The sequence below is a fragment of the Leptodactylus fuscus genome, chromosome 4, assembly GCF_031893055.1.
Source record: "Leptodactylus fuscus isolate aLepFus1 chromosome 4, aLepFus1.hap2, whole genome shotgun sequence".
Lineage (NCBI taxonomy): Eukaryota > Metazoa > Chordata > Amphibia > Anura > Leptodactylidae > Leptodactylus > Leptodactylus fuscus.
In genome coordinates this window covers 62,512,551-62,535,996 of record NC_134268.1, presented here as the reverse complement: position 1 = coordinate 62,535,996, position 23,446 = coordinate 62,512,551, and the positions used below count along the sequence as shown (strand labels likewise).

The 23,446-nt window shown below is 40.1% G+C and overlaps 1 protein-coding gene across 13 annotated transcripts in view; it reads left to right on the top strand.

Moving 5' to 3' along the window:
• Positions 1 to 10,401: 10,401 nt before the first annotated feature.
• DTNA (dystrobrevin alpha) overlaps positions 10,402 to 23,446 on the top strand; it is a 133,980-nt gene continuing 120,935 nt past the window's right edge. For 6 of the 13 annotated variants that reach the window (XM_075270531.1, XM_075270522.1, XM_075270523.1 and 3 more), the window contains exon 1: positions 10,404 to 10,678. In XM_075270531.1, the coding sequence (XP_075126632.1) occupies positions 10,662 to 10,678 (17 nt within the window). In that variant the 5' untranslated portion in view covers positions 10,404 to 10,661. Of the gene's footprint in view, positions 10,679 to 23,446 lie in introns of all 13 variants that reach the window. The other 7 variants (XM_075270530.1, XM_075270520.1, XM_075270519.1 and 4 more) reach the window with 3 other exon arrangements.

Here is a 23,446-nt window from a genome sequence, read left to right as displayed (position 1 = left end):
CAGACACTTACCCCCTATCCTGGTAGTCAGGTGCACATCCCCTATGCTGCTTTTTTTTTTTTTTTTTTTTTTTTTTTACTACATTTTGAAAAGAGAAGTGTATGAGGCAGGGCCGCGTTATGTTTTAGCATTTCATTTTTATTCTCGACTTTCTCTAAATTCCTCTCCTGCTAGTCATTGTTGGGTTATGGCATATTTCCCTCTGTCACAATGTATCTGATATTTTAACAGTTGCTAATACAGTAAATTAGTATAACTGTGTGTGTTTAAGTAAGTGGCCTTCTTGCCAAATCGGAATGGTGTTAGAATTTTTAATGTGCTAAAAATGGATCCTGCTATTAAACATTGTGCTGCAGTTAACAGTATTGGCCATTCTATTAAAAAATGCATAAAAGGGAATGTAGCTATTATTCCTGAACAGGATCTAAGTACTGCACGCTAATCAAAATGTATTGAATTGTACATTATGAGGAAGTGTTAATGATGAGTGACATTGGCAGGATCCCTGATGTAACAAACAGCTTGGACAATTGGCAGTACTACTTGGCATGTTTACTTATACATCATCTCATTGTTGGAGTTGTGTGGTTACAGTATACACTGAAAAATTGAACTTCCATTGCTTTGCTGTAAATGGTCGTGGTATATTGCACAAGTCACAGTCCAGAACCAATATTTAGTAATTTTTTAGTGGCAAATTAAATAGCGCTAACAATAACCAAGTACAACCATAACAGCCAGCTCAGAGGAACTCTAGAAGCCTAGAAGTAAAAGAAAAAAATGGCCCTCATTGTCTGCTGGTCTGCAACGTTTTTGGAATGGTCATGACACAAACAGGGGTAAATCACCTGCAACCTGTCCATCTTCGGCTTCAGACTGACTAATGCTGAAAGGGCTTAACTACTGTAGCTTTATTTGTTTACCTGCAGACTGGGCACAGCAGGGAGGCTCCTGCTCCAGCTAGTTGTCTTACAGCCTGTCACAGAACTGTGTGCAGAGGAAGAAAGTAGGCATGGCAGAGCTCCTGGGACAAAGAAAATACTTTTATCTTTCTCCATTTTAACTGCACTATTAGGCTAAAGAGAACCAAGGGAAATGAGGAGTTACGGGAGGAAAGGGTGAAATTATGTACATTTTCTATGTACATAGTTCATTTAAAGAAGCCCATCTCCACTGTTCTAATATATCATCCTACTATGTATTATATACACGTGTGTGTGTGTAGTTATGGTTCTAAGAAGTAATGATTATATATCTGTTGGATAAGTGATAGATATTAGACTGATGAACCTCTGGCTGCCAGGTCCCTTCAAGTTAATAGAATGAGTCACACTTTCCGCTAGTGCACAACAACATAGGTAGGAGGAGTTTCTGTTCATCATGATTGCTATAAAAACTAACTTTTCTGACAATTTTGTCAATAGAACATGTGATTCTAGACCAAAAATGTAGTGCATTTTATTTTAAAATGTTGCTGTTTTCTGCCTGAAAACCTCTCTAATGTTCCTGCCGCTAGCTTTCTCCTTCCTTCCTAATTTGCTGTTTACTCTCTGTTACTAGGAAAGGACCATCTTTAGAAACCAACTGGCTCAGGATGTAAAACAGAAAGTGGAGGGGTAGGGGTAGATCTCTCTTCACAGTCTCTGCATGTTTATACACACAGCTATTTTGTGCTCCCTGCCTGTTCACTGAGAGGGGTCTGCAGCGAGGGTAAGGAGAGTTTATCTACTTCTGAATAGAGGCTTGAGTTAGTGCTGATGGGATGTTAGTCAAAGACAGTAAATAGAGTTCCTGATTGTGCTTAGATCCTTCTTTTCTGTGTCATCTGCATCATAAACTGAATTTGGAGTCCAGTATCCCTGGATAGCCTATATTGTATTCTCTTAGGGTTTTAACAGCTATTTGTCTTCTATTTTACTTCTGGCAGAATCAAATGTAAAGAAATCAGCCAAAGTAATAATGAAGGGGGTGAGGGGCAGACTGCTCTGTATTGTATTTGCCTCCTGCCTCAGAGTGAAATGCAAAATGTGCTGCAGCAGAAAACCTGATAGGACCGTATGCATGAAGGTTTATGCAGCCAGGTAACAGATTGCCTTGAAAGACCTTGCAGATATTTCAGCTTTAGTTGAAAACTCAGGTACCCTTTAAGGATTTTCTGGCATCTAACAGTGATGTATATTGTTGTACTGTTGTAAGATAAAGTAAATGAGTCTGAGCACCCAGAAGCAATGTTCATGTAAGCTTCATTCTTCAAAGGGCATCTCTGATGATCATGATTTATTACAGTAAATATTTTTTATGTTTTTATTTTTTGTTTTCTTGGATTCTGTTTTCACACTTTCTTTTTTTTGTATTGGACTAAAAGAGAACATATTACAGTCACACATTGTTAGAGCGCACTCATGCCAAGTCCATGAACTTTACATGCTGAGATGACATCTGGTCCATCATCTATATTTAGCTGCTGTTTCCTGGACTGTGGCAAATTGGGTACCCTGGATGACTATCACCATTTTCCTGACAATTTATTTCACTACTGAAATAATTCATTTAAAACAAGTTGCTTGTCTACCTTCAGTCATGGCGCTCTCAGAATGACTCAAAGAGGGAGATTTATTGAGGAAAATGTGCCAGAATTCTGGCATAATTCACCCCAAATATTCTGTGTGCCACATTTATCAAGTGTCTTAGATCCTTTTTAGACCCTTTTCCAGTGGCAAAGGCTGTGGCCCTAGTTGCGACTATAGTTTTAGGCCAACTAATAGGAGTTGTAACATTAAACTTCTGTTCACACTAAGTTTTTTGGAAGTGGATTTTGACACAAAATCCGCCTCAAAAAAACCTGCAACTTGCGGCAAACACGTGGACCCATTATAGTCTATGGGGATCCGTGTGCTTTTACTGCACACCACAATTGCGTTTGTTATTCCGTTCGGGGAGGGGGGGGTCGGGTCCCCATGCTGACTCCCCCGGACGGAATACCAATGCAGATGTGATCAGAATATCAAAAAAAAAAATGTTCACTACTTTCAGGATTAGAAAATGGAAATCAGACGGCCCCATTATAAGTCAAATTGAGTGAAAAGGCACATCATAATGAATTTGTTGTAGGCCCCTAGCACCTGGGGTTAGATTTTGGCATGATAGGGAGAAGCTTTCCTTTAAAGGGGCTGTTCCAAAGTTAAATAATAATGTATTCTGTTAGATTACTCAAAGCAATTTAAGTTTTGAAATGGATTTATTTAAATGGCTCCTTTGTCTAGATCAGAGGTTCTCAAACTTATTTTGTCTACCGCCCACTTCGAGAATTAATTATTTTCTAGAGCCCCCCCAATTTTTTTTACTTTACTACATCTTAAGAATCACAATCGCAGTCATTATGTTAATAATTAAATTATGTGTGTCATGTGAAAATAAGACTTTCTGATGAGGGTAATGTAAAGAATCGAGTATTAAAAACTTGCTAATGACACCACTCACAGTATTCACCACCGCACACACAGCACTTTACCTAGTCGCTAAATTCACTTGTTTTCGTAATATCGTCGAATGACATGACTGGCTGTGACATGATGGCGCGTGCGCTTTTATATGAGGCAGCGGGCGGGCCTAGTACTTTCGAGAATGGACTAGAAACTTCTCGCTTTGCATTGGAGCTTACCGTCATCTATGGTACAGTTTGACAACTTTTGGACAGGAAATACTTACTGTCTAGTCCCCTAGATGGCGTTACACGAGGAAACGCGCGTTAAGCATAAAGGAGCGGTAAAGTTTGTTAAAAGCAAAAAAAACTATTTTAAAGGGGTAGCCTCATGAAGCTTGATCTGCCTTCTAAGCTGCCTAAAAATCTTCTTTCTTCCTGTTTGCTCGCGTCAATTAGTCCCGCCACCAAATTAGCGTGTAGCTCCGCCCACCACATAGCGTGATCCTATGGGATGACTGAAGGGCCTGTGATGTCATCAAAAGGTCCTGTAGACTTGGATTTACCTTGTACGGAGTTTCCTAAAGGACCTGGCTCCTCTGCCCACTAGCAGCCTGCTCTATATAATAAAGCTTTATCCTAGTGAACAGAGAGACCAGGTCCTTTAGCCCAGTAGGATTTAGACTGCTTTATATAAGAAAGCAGCACTTATTCCACACCCCCCCCTCTATCTCACAGCATTGAGCTAGGTGATGTGTATGTGTGGCTCCGTACACTCAGACCCCCCCCCTCTCCCCCCACACAGCAGGGAGCTACGTCATGTGGCTCCCTCAGCAATGAGCAGGGGCCCAGGTGCTAGTGTCCATAATGAATTGAATAAAGTAAGATAGTGGACAAACAAAGCAGTTTTGCTGAAGCAGTGTATTTAGGAAAAGTCTTACATCCACATTAACAATCAATATACTGTAGATAGAATCATTGTTATGATACCACCCCTTTAAATTAGCCATCGCCCCCCTAAACCGCTTCAACGCCCCCCAATCTTCTTTGTGCCCTTTACTGCCCCCCTATAGGCCTCCAGCGCCCACAAGGGGGCGTTATCGCCCACTTTGCGAAAGACTGGTCTAGATATTACTCTGCCAGATTTGTTATTGAGCCTGGTATTCTTTTAAAGGGATTCTACCATTAAAAAAAACTTTTTTCTGTGGCTTGCCTTCTTTCTTCAGCAGCGTCCCTCTGTCGGATCTTACACTAGTAGAGCCGACTGCGCATGCTCGCAATTGCTGCCTCAGAACTAGGCAGCGCATGCGTAGTCTGTTCTACTAGTGTAAGAGCTGACAGAGGGACGCTGCTGAAGAAAGAAGGGGAGAATCCAGCAGAAGATAGAGGTGGCGCCGGATCCTGTTCTCGGGCAGCGGCATTTTCAGCGCTGGGGCCCGCCCCCATCGCTGCCAGAGAACTAATTTACATACCGGTAAAAAACGGTATTACTAAGGAACGGCGCGGCGGAGATCCCATCTAAAGGTAAGAGACGGATAGCCTTTCTAAAGGCTATTCCGACAAGTTAGCCACAGAAAAAAGTTTTTTAATGGTAGAATCCCTTTAAAGCTACTTTTGTAGCTCTCAATATTTTTGTCTGGCCTGCACAATAGCAAGAACTACTCTGCACCCTGTGGACAAAAGGATATGACAAGGCTGAGCTACTGGACATGTGCGACCATCAGCTTAGATGCATGAGGTGGACTTTCAAAGAAAGAATCAAAATAACAGCAGAGCACCCCATAACAGCTCTCCTATGTGTCAAGATCCACTACTTTTTTTGATAAGATTTATTGACAAGTGAATACTCTGGATTTGATTGTACACAGGGATTCCATCACTGTAGTGGTGAATTCAGCTTCCAAAATTATGCAGTGGTTTGTTTGTTTGTTTGCCGCATCACAGGTTTCATGACCAGCAGATGAAATGTTATATTTCCAAGGTCATGGCTGCATATAATGTGTTCAATTTCTCAACAACTAGTTTAGGGCTATGGATTTAGGGTAACTGTGACCCTTAACCCTTTATATGACTTTATTCCATGTATCTTAAAGGTTGTATATTGTCTGGGAGTGAACTATTGTCTAAATTCTGTGTGTTCTCAGCAGTCCTGTCATTATCACAGGCAGGATTACAATGGCACGCAACACCTCTGTTATAAAGCTGGAAGCAGATATTAGAAGATCCAACTTTTCTAATAGGTAATGAACACTGCTTACCTGCTCATGTACAAAGACCTTTAATTTTGGACATGAAGCAAAAGATCCTGAACTAATGCCATAGATATTTTGTTCTAACAATGCCCCTGATACAGTCTGAAATTAAATGGGTTAGTGGTGTGTGTGTGTGTTGTGTGTGTTGTGTGTGTGCGTGTGCATGCGTTGTGTGTGTGTGTGGTCTCGTGTTAGGACACAAGGAGTTTGGTAACTATTATTTGGTAGCTGCAGTGTTTTGAGTCTAAACCTGAAGTAGATTTAGCACACAGGAGAAGTATAAATTCTTCCTTAATATTTCTCATTCCTTTTTATTCCTCTTTTGGCCTGCCATAAAACTATGGTGATTCTTCCAAAAATGCTGCAGGGGCTTGATCAATACTTGTATATTATTCCAGCTTTGTCGTCCCTTGTAACAGCGTAGGGAGCGCTTAATTTATAATAAGGTTGCACCTCATCATGAATCAGGGATGTCGCCAAGTCGAAAATCTATGGCAGATCTGGGAGCGGAAACAGCACAAGAAGATCAGTTGCAATTATTTTAATTATAATTAGTGTTATATATTGGAGGTTCTCTGATTTGAGATGATTTTATGCCTGTAACAAAATCTGAGAATTCCCCCTCTGTGTGTGATATGTTGGCTCAATAAAGGCCTATTTTACATAAAGAAGTTTTCATTCTAGTCCAAACCATAAAGAACACGTATATATAACATTAAGAGTTTGTCCACTTTTAATATTGACTATCCTTAGGATAGGTCAGATCAGTGGGGGTCTGACACCCGTACCCCCCCAAACTCAGCTTGTTGGTAATATGCCCCATGACATGAACCCTATTTGCTTGTGAATACAACCTGACAAGTCCTGTATAGAGTGTGGCTTTCTCAATAGGTTTTTTCTTTCCATAGAGAACATTTGGTTTACCATCTTCCATCTCCGACAGTCCTGACATTTATTTATTTTATGGTGATCATGCTTTTAATAAACGGTAAGAAAATCAGACATCGACCGAGGAGAATTAATTGGAAAATATTCGCTCTTTTTGAGAAATGGATTCATGTATTTTATATAATTTGATTTTCTGACAGGTATTGCTTTATTTCTCTTCAATTCCATTTAGTACGAGAAAATCTTTATTTAATGGTACATGTAATGTTATGAATGATAGCCTGTGGGCAATGCATTTTGCTTCGGTACACGAGGCTGTAAGATTTATACAATGCTAGGGAACACATTTTTGCTGCTGTCATGTGCCTGTGTCTGTCTGTCTGACTGTATATTTATGATGAGGAGCGGAGGATGCTCCCTGGATGATGTCATTTTATAGCCTTCTGGAAAGTGCTAGATATTACTCATATCTTCTTTTTTTATCATATCAATTGTAATAGCACTTGCACATTTATTCTGTTTTATCTTATTGTTCTTGGGTTACAACATTATTGAAAACTACATTTCAGGTTTGTGCAGATTTTGCATAGCTCTGGGGTACATGGCAGATATATTGGCTAAGTACAATTAAAAGGAATGAAAGCATTTGTTATCTTTGCACATTCACTGGGACAGACAGAGGATCGAGGGAGTTTGTAGGAATGTATTGCTGGGGCGGCAGAGAGATTATATTGTCAGCTGCCGAGCAATTGTAACTGAGGCAGAAGAACATGTATTTTATCACAAAAAGCAGTAACCTAAGCTGGGTTGAATACGGCACAAAGCAATAAAACAAATAAGATGATGGATGTTAATAGAAATACTAGAATCAAAAATGTTGAGACATTATTGTTACTATTATTATTCCTGCAAGCTTCTTGAATCCAGCAGTGACGATCCCGGATTTTCAGGCTATGTCCTAGGAGGTTGGCGATGTGTCCATATTTCAACTATATTTGTGACCTCTGGATGGAGATACAGCTACATATACTGGTGGAAATGAGAGCCATTAGTTCCCTGCTCTACCATTCATCCTGTGACCCCATCCATCTCTGTGACGTTGTGACATGTCACAGTGTTCAGAGCTGCACGCAGCACAAACTGGAGCAGATTGCCCTGCAGATTTTTGCTCGGCCACCACAGGAATACGTAATATTGTGTAGGGAAAGCACTAAAAGGCTGTCATACTTTGTGGAAGAACATTAAAGAGGCTCTATCATTGGGAAAAGTCATTTTTAAACTAAGCACATCCTTTAGTATGTAAATTGCCTCAGTAGATTTTGAATGAGCCCGTTTTTATTCATATGCTAATGAGCTTCCAGCCACCATAGGAAGTTCCCAGCAGCACTCGTCTCTGCTATTCTCTCCTATCTGTGTGTGCAAACAGGAAGCAGGAAGTCATCATCAGCAGAAGCCTGTGCTGTACACATACATAGGAAAGAGTAGCAGAGGGTGCACCATGAGACTTCCAGGGTGCACCAAGAGGCTAATTAGCATATGAAAAAAAATGGCCTCATTCAAAAACCACTCATGCGATTTACATACAAAAGGTAGGTGTGGAATAGCCTTTCTAAAGGCAATGCAAGGATATGCTTATCTAAAAATGACTTTTCCCAATGATAGAGCCCCTTTTAGTTGGCATCATACTGTGTGGAGGTACTAAGTTCAATGGGTTCAGTCTTACGCGTGCTACACATTGATGCGCGTATCACATTGCAAGCAATAGGTAAAAAAGTCTCCCATTGAGTTCAATGGGTAGCGTGTGTAAGACCAAACCCATTGAACTCAATGGGATTCTGTTTTACATCGCGCACTCTGACAAGTGTTTACGTGTCAGAATGAGCGGCGTGTTTACTCCATGTGAAAGCAGCCTCAATGAAATTTTTTACACGTGTAAAAAATGCGTCAAAATATGTGCCAAAAAACGTGACTCGTATTTTGACGTGTTTTTTACACATGTAAAAAATGCCCTTGAAGTCAATGGGAGTGTTATTTTTACACGTGTATTCTATACACGTGCATTATGCTAAAATGCGCTCGCGTTAACTCAGTGTGCACGGGCCCTTACATTGTTGTGAATATGGTGAAGTTCTGGCAAGATGGTAGCCCCCATAAACCTGTACTGAGAATAGAATAAATAAATCTACAGTCATAAAATAAAAACAGGAGATCTATTTCCTTTATAATGATGTGCTGATCTTTCTGCTTGGTTACCTCTTCTCCATCATCATTGGTCTACTAGATCCGTGGGCCATAGTTAACAGCCTTTCAAACCAGGAATTAATGGGATTTTCCGAGTTCAGGATATAGATGATCCATGTTTAGAATTGGTAATCAATATCCAATTGATGAAGTCCAACCCTCTGCGCCCCACCCATCAGTTATTTAAAGCGACGGCATTGCTTTGTGAGGGTTTCATCCCCTTTGTTGTTTACATGCACGCTTGCCACTGTGCGCAAAGTGACTGCTTGTCCCGTTCTGTTCCATTTTTTCCATTTCTAGCATGTATCTAGCATTACCTTGGGGATGTATAGTTGAAGGATATCTTTATTCTACTTCCATGTGATGTATTTTTTTGCTGGACCGGGGTATAAGTGTAAATTAAAAATGGCCAACAGCTTTGTATCTGATGGAGGTGTCAAGTCTGGCAGCGATGTGTGTTTTACACAAGTAACGATATATTTCACCCATACATCCATGAATTATTGTTTTTTTTCAATGCTAGCGGTGCTGAAGAGAAAGGCCAGGAATATTTTTTATTACTTATACTGTTTTGGGGTATCACTGGTGGCTATGAGCAGCAATAGACCATTCACCCCTTGCTTTTGATATGACACAACAATGTGTTGTGTTCATTGCATGAGAATAAAGATGAACAGTCAGTGCATTATCTTTCTGATGAAGGCCCCACATAGCAGAATGTCTGCGTTTTTGTAGGTATAATTGACATGCTGTGGGCTTTTCCGTTGCAGATTTTTATTTTTATTTTTGCAATGTGTGGATGGCATTAGCCAGAATCCCGTCCACTTTGCATATAATGTGAAATTCAGCATTTTTCGGCACTGTGTTTTCGCAACACTGTTTTCGCCACCTTGAATGCATTACAGTATGAGGAACCATCTCTGTTTTTCTTTATACGGAGGAAGGGCTGATCAGTATGCATCTACTTGCAGACTTGGTTGTCATGGTCCAAAGGAGGCCTGCCAAGAAAACTTTACAGTTCTTTGCATTGTGGGGCCCTGTCCTTACTGTTGGAAGATTTTGAGAGTAGGACGTTGTATCTAGACCAGGCCCAGTTTACTGTAGTAGTGGAGGAAATTCTCCCAGTTAATTGTTTGGGAAGTGGAAGTGTTCAGCAAACACAAACGGCTGAAATGGAGTAAGAAGATCATCTTGACTCTATGTATTTATTCTGATTAACCTTAAGTTTGGATAAGAAACACTTCTTAATCCAGCACATAAAAGTGTCGTCTTGATTTATTGGCATTCCTGTGCGCCATTGCTTAGTATCACTGGATCTTTATTGGGTTTACAGGCAGAGGTGACAATTCATGCCTGGTAACCGGCAGTCCATAGGAATGTGCCTCAGACCTAGCTCTTGTATCCTCCCAGACAATAGAAAGGGCTTGTTTTCCTTTTTCAGGTCTCCCTCTGACAATCATGGAAAGCTCCTCTTTCATCCTGTAAGATAGGCTGGAGACAGCTGAACGATTATTTAGCTAGATATCCTAGAGAAGACAGGGAGAGGTGGGGGAGGGCGGCCAGGGGAATGTACAGACAAGAGCGGGGATTGGTCAGCCCTGCAAAGGCATCTGTCTTCAGAACTACACTGGTATGTGAAACCAAATCACTGGCAAGTTATAGATAGACGCAGAATATTCAGCATCCCCAGCCAAAACCCAAGTCCAAATCCAATGTTCGTCTGTCTCTGTGTCAGTGCTTTCTCTGCGCTCTAGTTTATTTTTATTATTTTTGTGGAGACTTTTGGTCGAGCCTGCTTTTATTTTTGTATGAGTTGTGCAAACAGCTAAAAATACAGGCAGAAGGCTCCTCTCCAAATCATGGTGCAGACCATAGGGTAAGTGCTAAAGCTTTCTTGTGCTTTCTACTGTAGCTGGTGCGATTTGTATGACATTTGCGGCAGCAAAAGTGACACGACGTAGTATTGGGTTAACTATTTGCACACTGGTGGAATATATAGGCATGTCTGTAGTGTCGTATCACTTGTAGCAGGCAGTAGATGAATCAAATCTGTTCTATGTGCCCTGTATGGATTTGTAGATTTCTACTCACATTAGAGGGGATTTCTACTTTAAGATACATTAGCTCACTAGGACACCCATTGATGCCTGGAGTCACGCGTATAATGTACTTAATACCTTTTGGTGTTGTAAGAAATAATCGGTAACTAGGAATACTCTGCAGAGCCGAGAGTTCCGAAACGTTGTAATCTGTCATCATTATTAGTTAGCCATTAAAAAATTATCAACTATTGAAGACTATCAAGTTTGGTTTTTTTTGTTTTGTATATTTCCTACCCACTGGCTAACACGGTACGAGAACAAACATTTTCCTTTTACTACAGAAGTGCAATAGGTTTGGGTGAACAATATTAGCATTCAGCTTTCTTGTAATAGTTTATAATCCAGTGACGCGAACATATAGACCTGTCCGGTGAAATGTCATGAATGGGTAGCATTGGCGCTATTGTATTTTTACCATATGAGTCACGCTGAAGGAGTTTCCTTTGAGTGGCCGAGACCAATGTACTTGTGGCACCTGTTGTAAGACATAAAGTCATGTCAGTAGTAAGGAAGTTTTCAAGCAAAAGTTTGTGGGCTCCTAGCTGTGTAGAGATGTAGCAGAGGTCACCCACATTTCTGCAGATGATATCTTCACAGAATACAACAAAAATTGATATCTTTATTACATATATAATGCTATACATTTTGTCATTCCACATAGAGACATAATATGGAACACGTTCAGTTCCAGACACCATCTAGTCTCACATCTGATGGTCTCACAGCTCACTACACGTGCACCACTTGGCAAGAATATTTAGTGCTCGCGAGGTCTTCGGCCCATGAATTTTGGATCATTTTTATTAAAAAAAAAAAAGCTATGATGAGTGTGTTGAGTGGGCTATGCTGCTTTGGAGTTTGTGATACTCTGTATACAGCTGCGTGCTGTGCTGTTATACCATAAAAAAATAATAAAAACCCTGTCTGATTCCATCGCTGTGAACAGAGACTGAAGCTCATTTTGTTAAGATTTGTAGACTGTGACATGACATAGTGTATATACTGTTGCTTGAACACACTTGGCCAACATGGACAACTTCATTTTTTACACATACTTTAAGAACAGAGTGGAAATACACAGTGGTTGGAAGATGGCCATGATGTCATTCTTATGATATTAACTCACATCTTGTCAGATACAGATCACGTGGATTTGAAGGAAAAAACCTTTCATGTTAACGCTTTGCTTACAGCGATAAAGCTCCTGTTTCTTTCCTCCACAAGTAACACTGTTTACTCACAGGGGAATACTTTACTAACGCGATCCTAGTAGTGTGGGCTAAGATTAGAATTTGGCCTTCTTGACATTTGGCATTTGAGCTCTGCCATATCTCTATCTTATTAAAAACAATATAATATTATTATAAATGATTATAATGAAAAATTGTAAAATCGTCAATCTTAGCAGCTATATTCCGGACCATCGTGACACCAGCAGTAGATGTGGATAAAAAATACAGATTATAACTAAGCTTCATTCACAGAAGTGTGTGAGTGGTTCATGTCAGTCCTGTTCGATTGCGTCAGCTATATATCAGATTTTAGAGGGCCAAAAATGCTAATTTTTCCCATTTTCTGCCAACTATCAGCGGTTTAGTGACAAAACACAGGCTGAAATCATTTTTATGCGTTAAAGTTTATCTGCTGTGTTGGATTTTTGGCTATTGTCTGGTGTGGTCCTTGCAAACTTGTTTATGGCAAAAATCTGCACCCTACCACAGTCCAGGCATCTGATCAAGGCAACGACCAATCCGTGATCTTGTCATTATAAGGCTACATTCTTATCTGCATTGAAGGCTCTGTTAGGAGTCTCTGTCACAGATTCCTTGCTGAATGCTATGGTACGTACATTGTTCTGTGAAATGATGGACACCATGAGATAATCCCAATGAACACGACGCCATGACTCCAATGCGCACTCTGCAGTACTCTAGATCTTATCTGATGAAGGTTTGTGACCGAAACGTCATGTTTATTACAATGATCTAGTGACTACTATATTCTCATATGCTTTACAAACTTGTTCATGGCATTTATGCTTCAATAAATTGTTCACCTTTTCACTTTAATGGTGTGCAGCAGCATTTATCTACATTGTATCTGAGTTGCAGGACTCCCTGTCTGCTAGCACCCATATTTATCCATTATTAGTGTGCGGTTCCATTGCTTTCTATATACTGTTAGGAGTCTCTGTCACAGATTCCTTGCTCAATGCTATGGTTGATTGTTCTGTAAAATGATGGACACCATGAGATAATCCCAATGAACACAATTAGCCAATACAGACTTCCAGGCTCCCTTCGTAACCATCAAACAAGGGGTCCAGCGCTTCTGTTATTTTTGTTGATCAACTTCTATAGTGGAGCGAAACAACAGAAGTAAACAGGGAGATGTGACTGTAGATTTACTTATGGTACTATCATCCACAACAACATTTTCAGACCACACATGAATGGCAAGTTGTTCACAGAAAGCCAATACTTATGTATTTCCTCATATGATGTCATTAGAAAGCAGAGACTTATTCTCAATCTTTTCTTGAAAAATCTTTCTCATACAAAACCACTGTAAAACCATTTGTGTTTGAAGGGATTGTCCAACTCCGTTTTAAAAGTCGATATGCAGGAAACTGTAAATTAAAAAAAAAGTTAAAGGGAGTTATCAGAACGTATCAACCTGACCACACAGATAGATAGGTTAGGATCGCCTGCATTAAATAGTGGTTTCCCCTTATGTATCATTGCCTGCATTGCTGAGTGATTCCCTTTTTTGTCTATAGGCAAAAGAGCTCTGTGGAGCGGTGAGGGCATTGCCATTGCTCTTTAGAGGTAAGCAGCAATGCCTTCATTGCTCCAATGAGCTTATATGAATTGACAAGAAGGTGATGTCTCAGTGATTCAAGAGAGCCTAACCTATCTATCTGGGTTTATATTCTGGGTTCTGGTGACAGACTACCTTTAACTTACCTTTTATAGGTCCCTGTCCCCTGCTGGTCCCTGACTATATCTGCAGCAGCCAATCATTGGCCTCAGCGGTGGCCTGACACAAAAGCATGTGATGGCTAAAGGGTCTATATGGACTGTAGGGAGGGAATCCATCTTCATTGACCTTTACCAGCATTCCTGATGTTGTAGACTCGAAGAACAAATCATATGTGCCCTTATGAATCTATATTCATAATGAGAACTGTGATATCACACATTTATTTTATAGGGATGACCTATTCAGCATCATTTGGTAAGCAATAGGTCAGATTATTAATACTGTCATAAAGCCAGAAGAAAACGTTCAAAATTTATCCCAACCACACACGCTATATGATAAATTTATCCTATTTTCACATCCACATTAGGAGCTGCTATGGCAGAGTCCATCTAAAGTCACAGATGAAAAATCCTCCATGATATAGCAGATAACCACCCATCCTCATTACAGTCAGAGGAGTCCCTTATGATCTGTTAGATAGAACAGACGGATAGACTACAGCAACACTAATGTGAACTTTCCCTTAGAGAAACTTTCCTTCCACCGCCAGGTACCTCTGCTGTAAATATATCTGGCCCATATTACCTCCCTTCTTAGCTATACCTTTTTAATGAATTAGGTTCCCAGGATATTGTACAGGGTAGTAACCAATAAAAAGCCATCATACAACTCTGTGAACAGAAAAATAAAAAAAAGTTCACGTTTTTGGAAGGAAGTAAAAGACGAAAATACAAAACTGAAAAATCTCGCTGCCCGGAACCGGTTAAGGCGATTTCTTTTATTAGGGAAAAAGCGATGCTAGTTTCCTCCGTAAATGGTACATTCTTTACCGCATATTTTGAAGCTATTAAAATATTCTGTGTTAATAGATTTATGGTGATGAATGTGCCACTTGTCATAATTACTGTGTTTCTGATTTCGCTACATTCAGCAGAGATTGACCTAGATTTTGCTTGCAGTCTTTTTCTCCTGTATTTGAAGTGAGAGACGTCATCTCAAAGTGTGAACCTTTCCCTATGTACTCTTCAGTTTTGTGTAAATAAATAAGGTTTTACCTTAGAGGATTTTCCCCCTATGGTAGGATATAGCATATACCTTTAGTGGCGGTGAGCTCCGGGTGCTTGCATGGATTTCCTCCCATTCTACAAAGACATATTGATAGAAGAAACAAAAAAAACCAAAACATTGTGATTCCTATATGGCGCTCACAATCTACATAAGAAAAAAGTATGCTGCTGGGAGAACTGCGATGTGTTGCTGCCACAGATTTTCATGCAGCGCTTAAAAAAAAAAAAAAAAAAATATGGACAGGGTTCTTCTGTCCGCTTGAGAAGTCGGACATCTTCACTTGCGGACAGGGAAGGATGGGCACGGAGTGCAAAAGAACGCACCCAATGCCCATTGAAATGAATGACAGGTGTCACGGACACAGCTAGTGTCCGCTCCTAATGTCCGTGACAGATTTTGAGCGGACACTAGGAGCGGACACTACCTGTCGGACACCGACGGTAGTGTGAACGCCCCCTAATGTGTATGGCTAATTCGAAAGTCTGCAAGTCCCCAATTTTGACAGAGAAGATGGTTTTGGATTTATGGATCTGGTGACTTACATTGCTGAGGTCTATCATTTCTTCTCTTGCTCCTGCCATGTGTCCATATTTCCTGGAGCTTTCTCCAGTCTTTCTCTTCCTAGAAATTACAGATTCTACAGGGACCTAGTTAAGTGATGAACTACATTATGATGACTGCTAGCTTGGCCCAGAAAATAGCTGCCTTCTCTTTGTGTACCAGTCATTCTTTAGCAGGATTATAGAACAATCCACAATTAGCTACCAGGGTACAGAAAGACTAAAGGGCGGTCTGGAAGCCATCACATATTATAAATCTTTCTATGTCTTTGTATGGGTCTCTTTTTTAAAAAAAAATTTTAAATAAAATTATAACCAGAATTACGAATACAAACCACAGATATATCGGTCTCTGTGCCAATAGCGTAAGTAGAATCAAATGTTCCATGATTTCATTGTCTCCACTCATCTCTGGTTTTCCTATATGAAATATAACTTGTGATCTTACTGTAACCTTAGAAATGATGTAGTTGTGTGATCTTCATGCGCTTACCATGCACAGATGTATAGAACGGCACAAGGCTATGGCCATAGAAAAAATTTGCAGCTCAAAGGGAATCTTTTCCTTTTACACAACAGTATAGGACTTCTGTGACAACCTTCGTCTCGCAGATACTTTATATAAGGTACACATTGCTTCATAATTCCATCACAAGGCTAGCAGTCCGGCATGTTATGGAGTGGCTGTGTGTCTCCATTCACTATACACATTTCTACTTTGTATAGGCTTTTCACGTTCAATAAATATAAGGAGACCTATGTGGCCTAAATGCTTGTCTCCAGACAAAAAAATGTAAAATGTCGCATTACTACAGAGTCCCAAGTGTGAGAATTGTATTGAGTGTTTCTTCTTCTCCAGAACTGTCAATCGCTGTTGAGTTTCAGGAAGCGTGTGTCATACTTGGTGTCTCATGGGGCTGCAGTCTTGGTCTCCCAATCTGCTTCTCCGTCTACAAGCCAATATATGGTTACATTAGCGTATCCCCTGCGCTCTCTCCCCTCCACCTCTCAGGTCCCTGTCGTTCAGTGTGAGTGACCTCATATTGTCGTTCCCTTTCAGCATTTCAGCAAAGACGCAAAGAAAACCCACACTGAATGGGAATGTCCACGACCTCACGCCAAGTAAATAGTTGTAGTTCTGTAGTACAGTCATTGAGGAGGATGGTCCTGGCATGGTGTAGACTAGATATTGCCGTAGACAGCTTGATGGAAAATCTGTTGAAGTAAATCGGTACAGTGATGCCTCTTATTTATGTTATATACCCTATAATACACACTTCTTATGGAAGTGGCCACAACATTCTTGTCCATATGTTAGGACCCATGCACACTCCATAGTTCTTACAGATGTGAGTCTAGGCTGTAGAAAAGAACCTCACAATATGGAGCAAGTCCTATTCCTTTCCATTTCTGCAACTTGGTCCATTCATTCAAGTGTGTGCGTCATTGAAAGTCACGAATACCATTGTGTGTGCCATCTGTTCCATTTTTACTGATTCATACACCACAAGCAGTCGCGTACATGAAGTCTAAAGTACATATTGGCTTTAGCCAGTGACTGGCTTGTGTGGTTAGGTGTCGGTACAGGACAGAGGTAAATAAGAAGTGTCTGGGGCACAATAGTGATGGGGGACTGAGTAGCATGGATATCTTTAAAGTCCGCAAAACAGCTTTGGCTACTTTACTGCAGATTTCACTCTATTCAACATGAGGAATGAAACTCTTCATGAAATGTGTGACAGGACTAATGTGTAAGTAACCTTCTAAGACTTGGTTCACATATGGGCTGCTGGAGACTTTGTTGCAGAAACTGCCAAAGGTTGGTAGACGGAAAAGTCCTGCATGGAAGACAAATGGCAGACTCAATAATAGTCAATGCGGAATGCCAATGTCCATGTGTAATCGCTGTTTTTAGTGGCCAGGCTCTCCTTCATTCAGGTCCCCTGGTAGACCTGAGTTACAGAGACTACGGTGCTTGTGTGAACCTGATGTAAGCGTGGGTCGTGACTCTACGTGGCGAATCATAAATACATACACACACATGTATATATTGTGGGGAAGATGGCTTGGTAGCAGCAATGATGCAGGCCCAGTCAGTCAGAGACAGGGACATGATGTCTGGTGCCAACAGATTTATTTGGAAAATAATACAGCTTTCAGGCAAAACGTCAAAGCCCTGCTCATCCGAGCACCAACTAAATAAAAATTAACTATACGTGTGGTGTACTACCAACCTAACGAACAAAACAAAGTATCACAATACAGTCTCAGAAGACTTTGTGTTTCAGGACAGACCCAAGTGCCTCATCTTGCTCCCAGGATCTGCCCTGAAGTGCAGGCTCTGCAGCCTTATATGGCCCAGTAATGAGCCTAGGACCTACACCTGGGACTGAGGCCTATTCAAGACCTGCAGTGAACCACACAATATGTCAGAAAGCTGGGGGAGGTGTATCGGGACTCCAGCATTCTACTTGTCACCTCACTATATATATATATATATATATATATATATATATATATATATATATATATATATATATATATATATATTATTTCTAAATATTCTTTCTAAAGGACTGTGTATAAGATTATTGCCTCTCTCTTTCCCATGAAATCCTCCATGTTAAAAGGATTTCAGAGCTCTGTTATAAGGTGCTTACCAGCGTCGTATCCACTATTGTAAGTTGCCGGCTACTGAAGCCATTTATTTAGGAGCCAAACTACTTAAATCAATGGCATAAAGGCATTGTGTACTTGTGATAGTTGCCAGAATAGAGTCTAAGCATGTTATAGCAGTACTGAACGGTTAGGAGCGATTAGGTAATTGCTTACATCAGTCTCCGTTACATACAGTGACAGCTGAGGCAGAACAATACGTTTTATCATCTTTCACTGGTAACATTTTCTTTAAGCAAAACGGCGAGACAGTGAACTTTTAATGGCAGCTTGTCATTTCTCATTTCTTTGAAAAGGGATATTTCCTGGCTGGCTGCGGAGATGCAGGTCTAGCGTGTTCAGGGTACAGTGCATTGTTCTTCATTTCCAGAGCATGTGTTCATACATGCTTGGCAGATGTCTGACTGCAGCCTTGTTTTTCTTATTAGTCATGGGTCAAATGGCCTTTCACTATATTAATCCTTTATCTGTCAGGGCTGAGCGGGAGGTTTGATTGGCATTAGAATGGTACACCACTAATTCCTCCAGTCCTGATCAGTCTATATGGGATGGCTCCTGCCAAACTACATGAAGAAAAGATGGAAAATTCCACCCAGGAGTCCTAGCAAGAGATGAAATAGGGATATCGTTTTTGCTTACGAAATCCTACTAATACTATAAAATGTTTTTCGTTTTTGTCAACACTTACCTGATTTTAAAAACACCTTTTGATGGGTCTATTTGTAAATCCTACTTGGGCAGGAGTAGAGGGCCGCCCCCAGTGCACCAACTGCTTCATTTACATAAGACTTCAAAGTTGTTTTTTCTAAATCTAAAAAGCGACATACATAATAAAAGTATGTTATTACTGTAATTTGCTCCTTAAGACAATTGTGGCAAATGGATATGCTTGGGAGCGATGGGAGACTGCCTTCAAAGGGGCAAGCACTGTGGCCTATCTATTACTTTGCAGGGTACCATTGATTCTGCAGTGGTTGTGCCTAGTTACTACACGTAGCTCTGTCCCATTCACTTCAATAGAATAAATCTGCAATACCAAGCACAATACTACAAAATGTATACAGTAATTCTATGCCTAGTAAATAATGAAAATGTTTCAGTGAGTGATGTAGTCCTTCAAAAATGATTGTGAGGGTCCAGTGAGTCCTTGACGATCCAATGTTGATGCCTTATCCTTATGATAAATGAGTTCTGGGAAACCCTTTTGATATTGTAGGGACAACTTTACTAATCTATTTGTTGCCTTTTACCTGTTTGATGCAATGCTGTCTCTTGGACTGTGTGACTATTTTTCTGGGAGCGGGGGCTATTTGTAATGCTCTTGCCACCATCTTAAGTGTTAACTCTTGTGCTTTTATCAGTGGCTCACTGGTTAGCACTGTGGCCTTGCAGTCCTGGAGTACTGGGTTTAAATCCAGCAAAGGACAACATCTGTATGGAGTTTGTGTGGGTTTCCTTTGGGTGCTACAGTTTCATCCCACACTTCAAAGATGTACTGATATGAAATTTAGATTGTGCACCCTATTTTGGATAGCGATTGCACTTTCTAAGACTATTTTATATATATATATATATATATATATATATATATATATATATATATATATTGTCCTTTCCTTTTAAAGTCTCTTTTGACTTTGGCTCATAAAAAAAAAAAAAAACTCAGCAAAACTAGCAAAAGAAAAAAGGCGCAATGTGTGACCTCAGCCTTATAGCAGTTGGGGATTTAGTAATAACTATTACTTAATGCTCTATCCCTGTTACCACTTATTTTAAGATGTAAGAGGCCATTTAAATGCTGATGTGTCTGATTCATTAGACATCACATCTGAATAAGGTCTGAATGGATTTATCTTTCATATATCTCCACCTTACTATGCAAGCTTCACCTTGTATATGTGGTCCTGAGTAATATACTGTAGTAATGCTAGTGATAGGTAAACTGAATCCTGAAACTGCTTTGTCTGTTCCCAGATGAATAAAAATAGCAATTATATGATTAATATGGAAAAGACGTCCTACCCAGCTACCAGCAGGACTTAATCCGCTCCGCAGCATCATCTTCTAAATGTGGACATTGTTGAAGAAAGGTCTTTTTAGGTATCGCTTTTTCTGCTTTTAGCATAGGAGGTGTCGGTGTATTAGAATAGGCATAAGCTGGTATTTGGCATCATTTCCAGTCTGCTGAGAAAATAATGAAACCATTGTTGAACTTTCCTACAAATGTCTGGCAAGATTCTCAGCTGAAAGTTGTGTTTGCTTATCATATACTCACTTGGGGTAACCATGAGATTTGTAAGGATTGGTTACATAAAGTCCATGTTCTTTAAGGGAGACTGTCAGCAGCATATTGGTTTCTACAGTTTCCATGTGTGCCTCTGTTATTCAGCTTTGGAGCTCCATTTTCATGTAATTCACTCATTTACAAACTGGGAAGTGCTTTGGGGGTGTCTTAGCTCTAGGTTTACAATAAAAATGGTTAAAATGGCGATTTACATGAAAATTGGGATATATTTGGAAACCTTCACAAGAGGTACTATGATTGAGTATAATAACCAAGCCTGATGAAATGCATACCGCATGAAACGATCGTCGCTTGATTTGTCTGTTTTTCCATCTACTCTATCCTAATGCACTGCAATTTTTAAAGAGATGAAATAAAGTTCGCTGTTTTTAGACCCGTTGTCTGGTGAGTGCCCTGCTTTTCGTTCTATTTTTTCACTATTTTGTATGGACTTTATATACAGAGAGCACCACCCTATAAGCTTGATCAGTTTTCGTATTTGACAGCGTGGCTACCTGCTACATACTCCATATATTGCAGTTACTTCAGAAGGGTCGAAGATCGATTTAGGGTTTGAATTTCAGTAGTGCTGCTTCACTGTTTTCTATTTTTCTGTGATATAACCAATTTACTACTATCAGTTTCCCTTTAATTTTTGGTGGGATCACATTTGCGCTCAAGTCTCCGCACAGAGGACTTTCTTCTCTGCTTCTTTCAGTGTTGAAACTCTAGACCCCAAGGCGGCGGCCCCCGTCTGTAAATCCTGTTTTAGCAATGAGACTTTTCATTGTTCAGGGTCCTGTGGTGGACCTGAATGGCGGAGAGCACATCACTAGTGTGAACCTTGCGTCTGATGATATAGAAAGTTTGCACTTGATTTAGATTTACTAAAATGAACCTGTTTGAGACTTCTGGACTGGTTCACACAATGCCATGTTCCCCCCGGTCCAATAGACCAATCTTAAGCCTTAATGGCTGAAAATCACTATACAGTATACTCATACCTTTCAGGGTACACACGTTATGTGTTGAAAGCAAGCACAGATAAATCTCCACTTTTCTAGGGGAATCCATAAGGCTTTGTTCTAGTAGTATACAACACACACAGTGCATGCCAGGAAACAAATGTGGACAGTGATGATTTTTCAGAGTCTCCTGTAGGTTTGCAGAAACACATGTCTATCCAAATCTGTGAATGGGTAAGCATACTGTGCTTTATTAAGAGTGAAAATATGTACATGGTAAATTTTTCTGTGGGGTTTTGGGATTAGATAATAAGGAGGAAGCAGGAGTGATAGGATTGACATAGCGCCTCTGACAATGATCTCGTATTGATGAGGATGAAGGATGGCCGTCCTTGTATTATCACTGGTGTATGTGCGAGGGAGGAGCGGCCATGATCTACAAAGGGAAACATCTGGAGGTTTCCCTGTCTTAACAAATAAGTGAGGTGTCAGCGGTGAGTGTTTTATAAGCGCCGAGGGGCCAGATGAATCATTTTGCTTGGTGCCAGAGGAGGTGAGTAACCTGCATAGTGTCCAGCACAAATGGCGACTGGCTCCAGACCTCTGTATTGTGCTTGTACTTTACAGCTAAGCAATATTAATAATGTGAATTACCTGCATCAGACCTGTCTTACAGCAGAACAGAGGTGGTAAAAGATTCGGAGGTTAATAGTTTTTTTTTTCCCTTACTCCATATGATTTATGGCTCAATTATTACAAGACGACCATCCCTATGTAATGTGTTAAGCTAAGACTTACTCTACTGTAGGTTCACTTGCACTCGGGTTAGCCTTAGTCCTCTTAATATAATCTGAAAAGTTGCCCATCGTGCAAAAACAATAGTTTGGTGTTAATTACTCCAGTCTATTACTAGAATTACATGGTTCCCTCATGGGATTTCAGGTTTCATTGTAGGCACCTCCTTGTATCTGTGTTTTCTACTTAGCAGGGAGAAAGGTTACATGCAAATTACATGGCGTGAAAAGAGGTCATTGGGTCCTTTTTTGGATCTGTTTTTTGCATACTTTAAATGGAGGTAAAAGAAAAAAAAATGTGATCTGAACAGAGCCCTTCAGATTTTTTCTGGCTCCTACATGGTATATGACCGTATAGTTTTGCTGTATGACCTGACAGAATAATATAGTCACTTGGCCTCTCTGTTCCATGAAAATGAATGGTACAGAATGTCCTAGCATAGGTAAAAACCTGATGTATATGTAGCTTCAGTCTGTGCTAGAAAACAAAAGTATCAAAACTACTGCAAATATTATTATAGTTATAAGAAAAAGTTACATCGTATGTAATGCTAGCAATATAGAATATGCGTGGTAGTTATAGTTCTGTTCTGTTAATGAAAACTTCCATAGGTTTCTATGTAATCCATCCTATGTGCAGGTACAAAGAAGCATAACGTAATGTGGTGTAAAAGTATCTCTGATCCTGGTCCCTGGAATTATACTGATAGCAGATAACTAAAGTCTGATCTACGACTATAGACGGTAATAGGTAAAGATACTAATGTCATTTATTCTTCCAGTGTAGGTTGTGTGTATTATATCAGTAAGTCAGCTGTTGCCTATAAGTTATATTTATCTACCGTACAAGTATAAATAGCTTACTTTTCAGTAAGTGCCGGGAATTATTACCCTTCCCACGTGTTCTCTGAGTGTTACGTTTCACTCCTGAGCCCGGGCTGCACTTTGTTCTGATGCCAGGTATATTTTCAGAATGGAGAGGCGTATGTATTCATAACAATATCCCTAAGGTGAGGGGGAATTGATGCTCAGCCTTGTACATGCTGGTAGTTTTAGGAAGATGCTTAAATTACTTGGCAGCTTTTACTATACAGGGAAAATGGAGGGGAACATATTCAGCCCTTTTCACTAGTTTTCTGGCACCGAAGAGTCAACTTTAAATTTTGTAAATATGTATATTTACAAAATACATATTTTGTGCAAAAGTTTT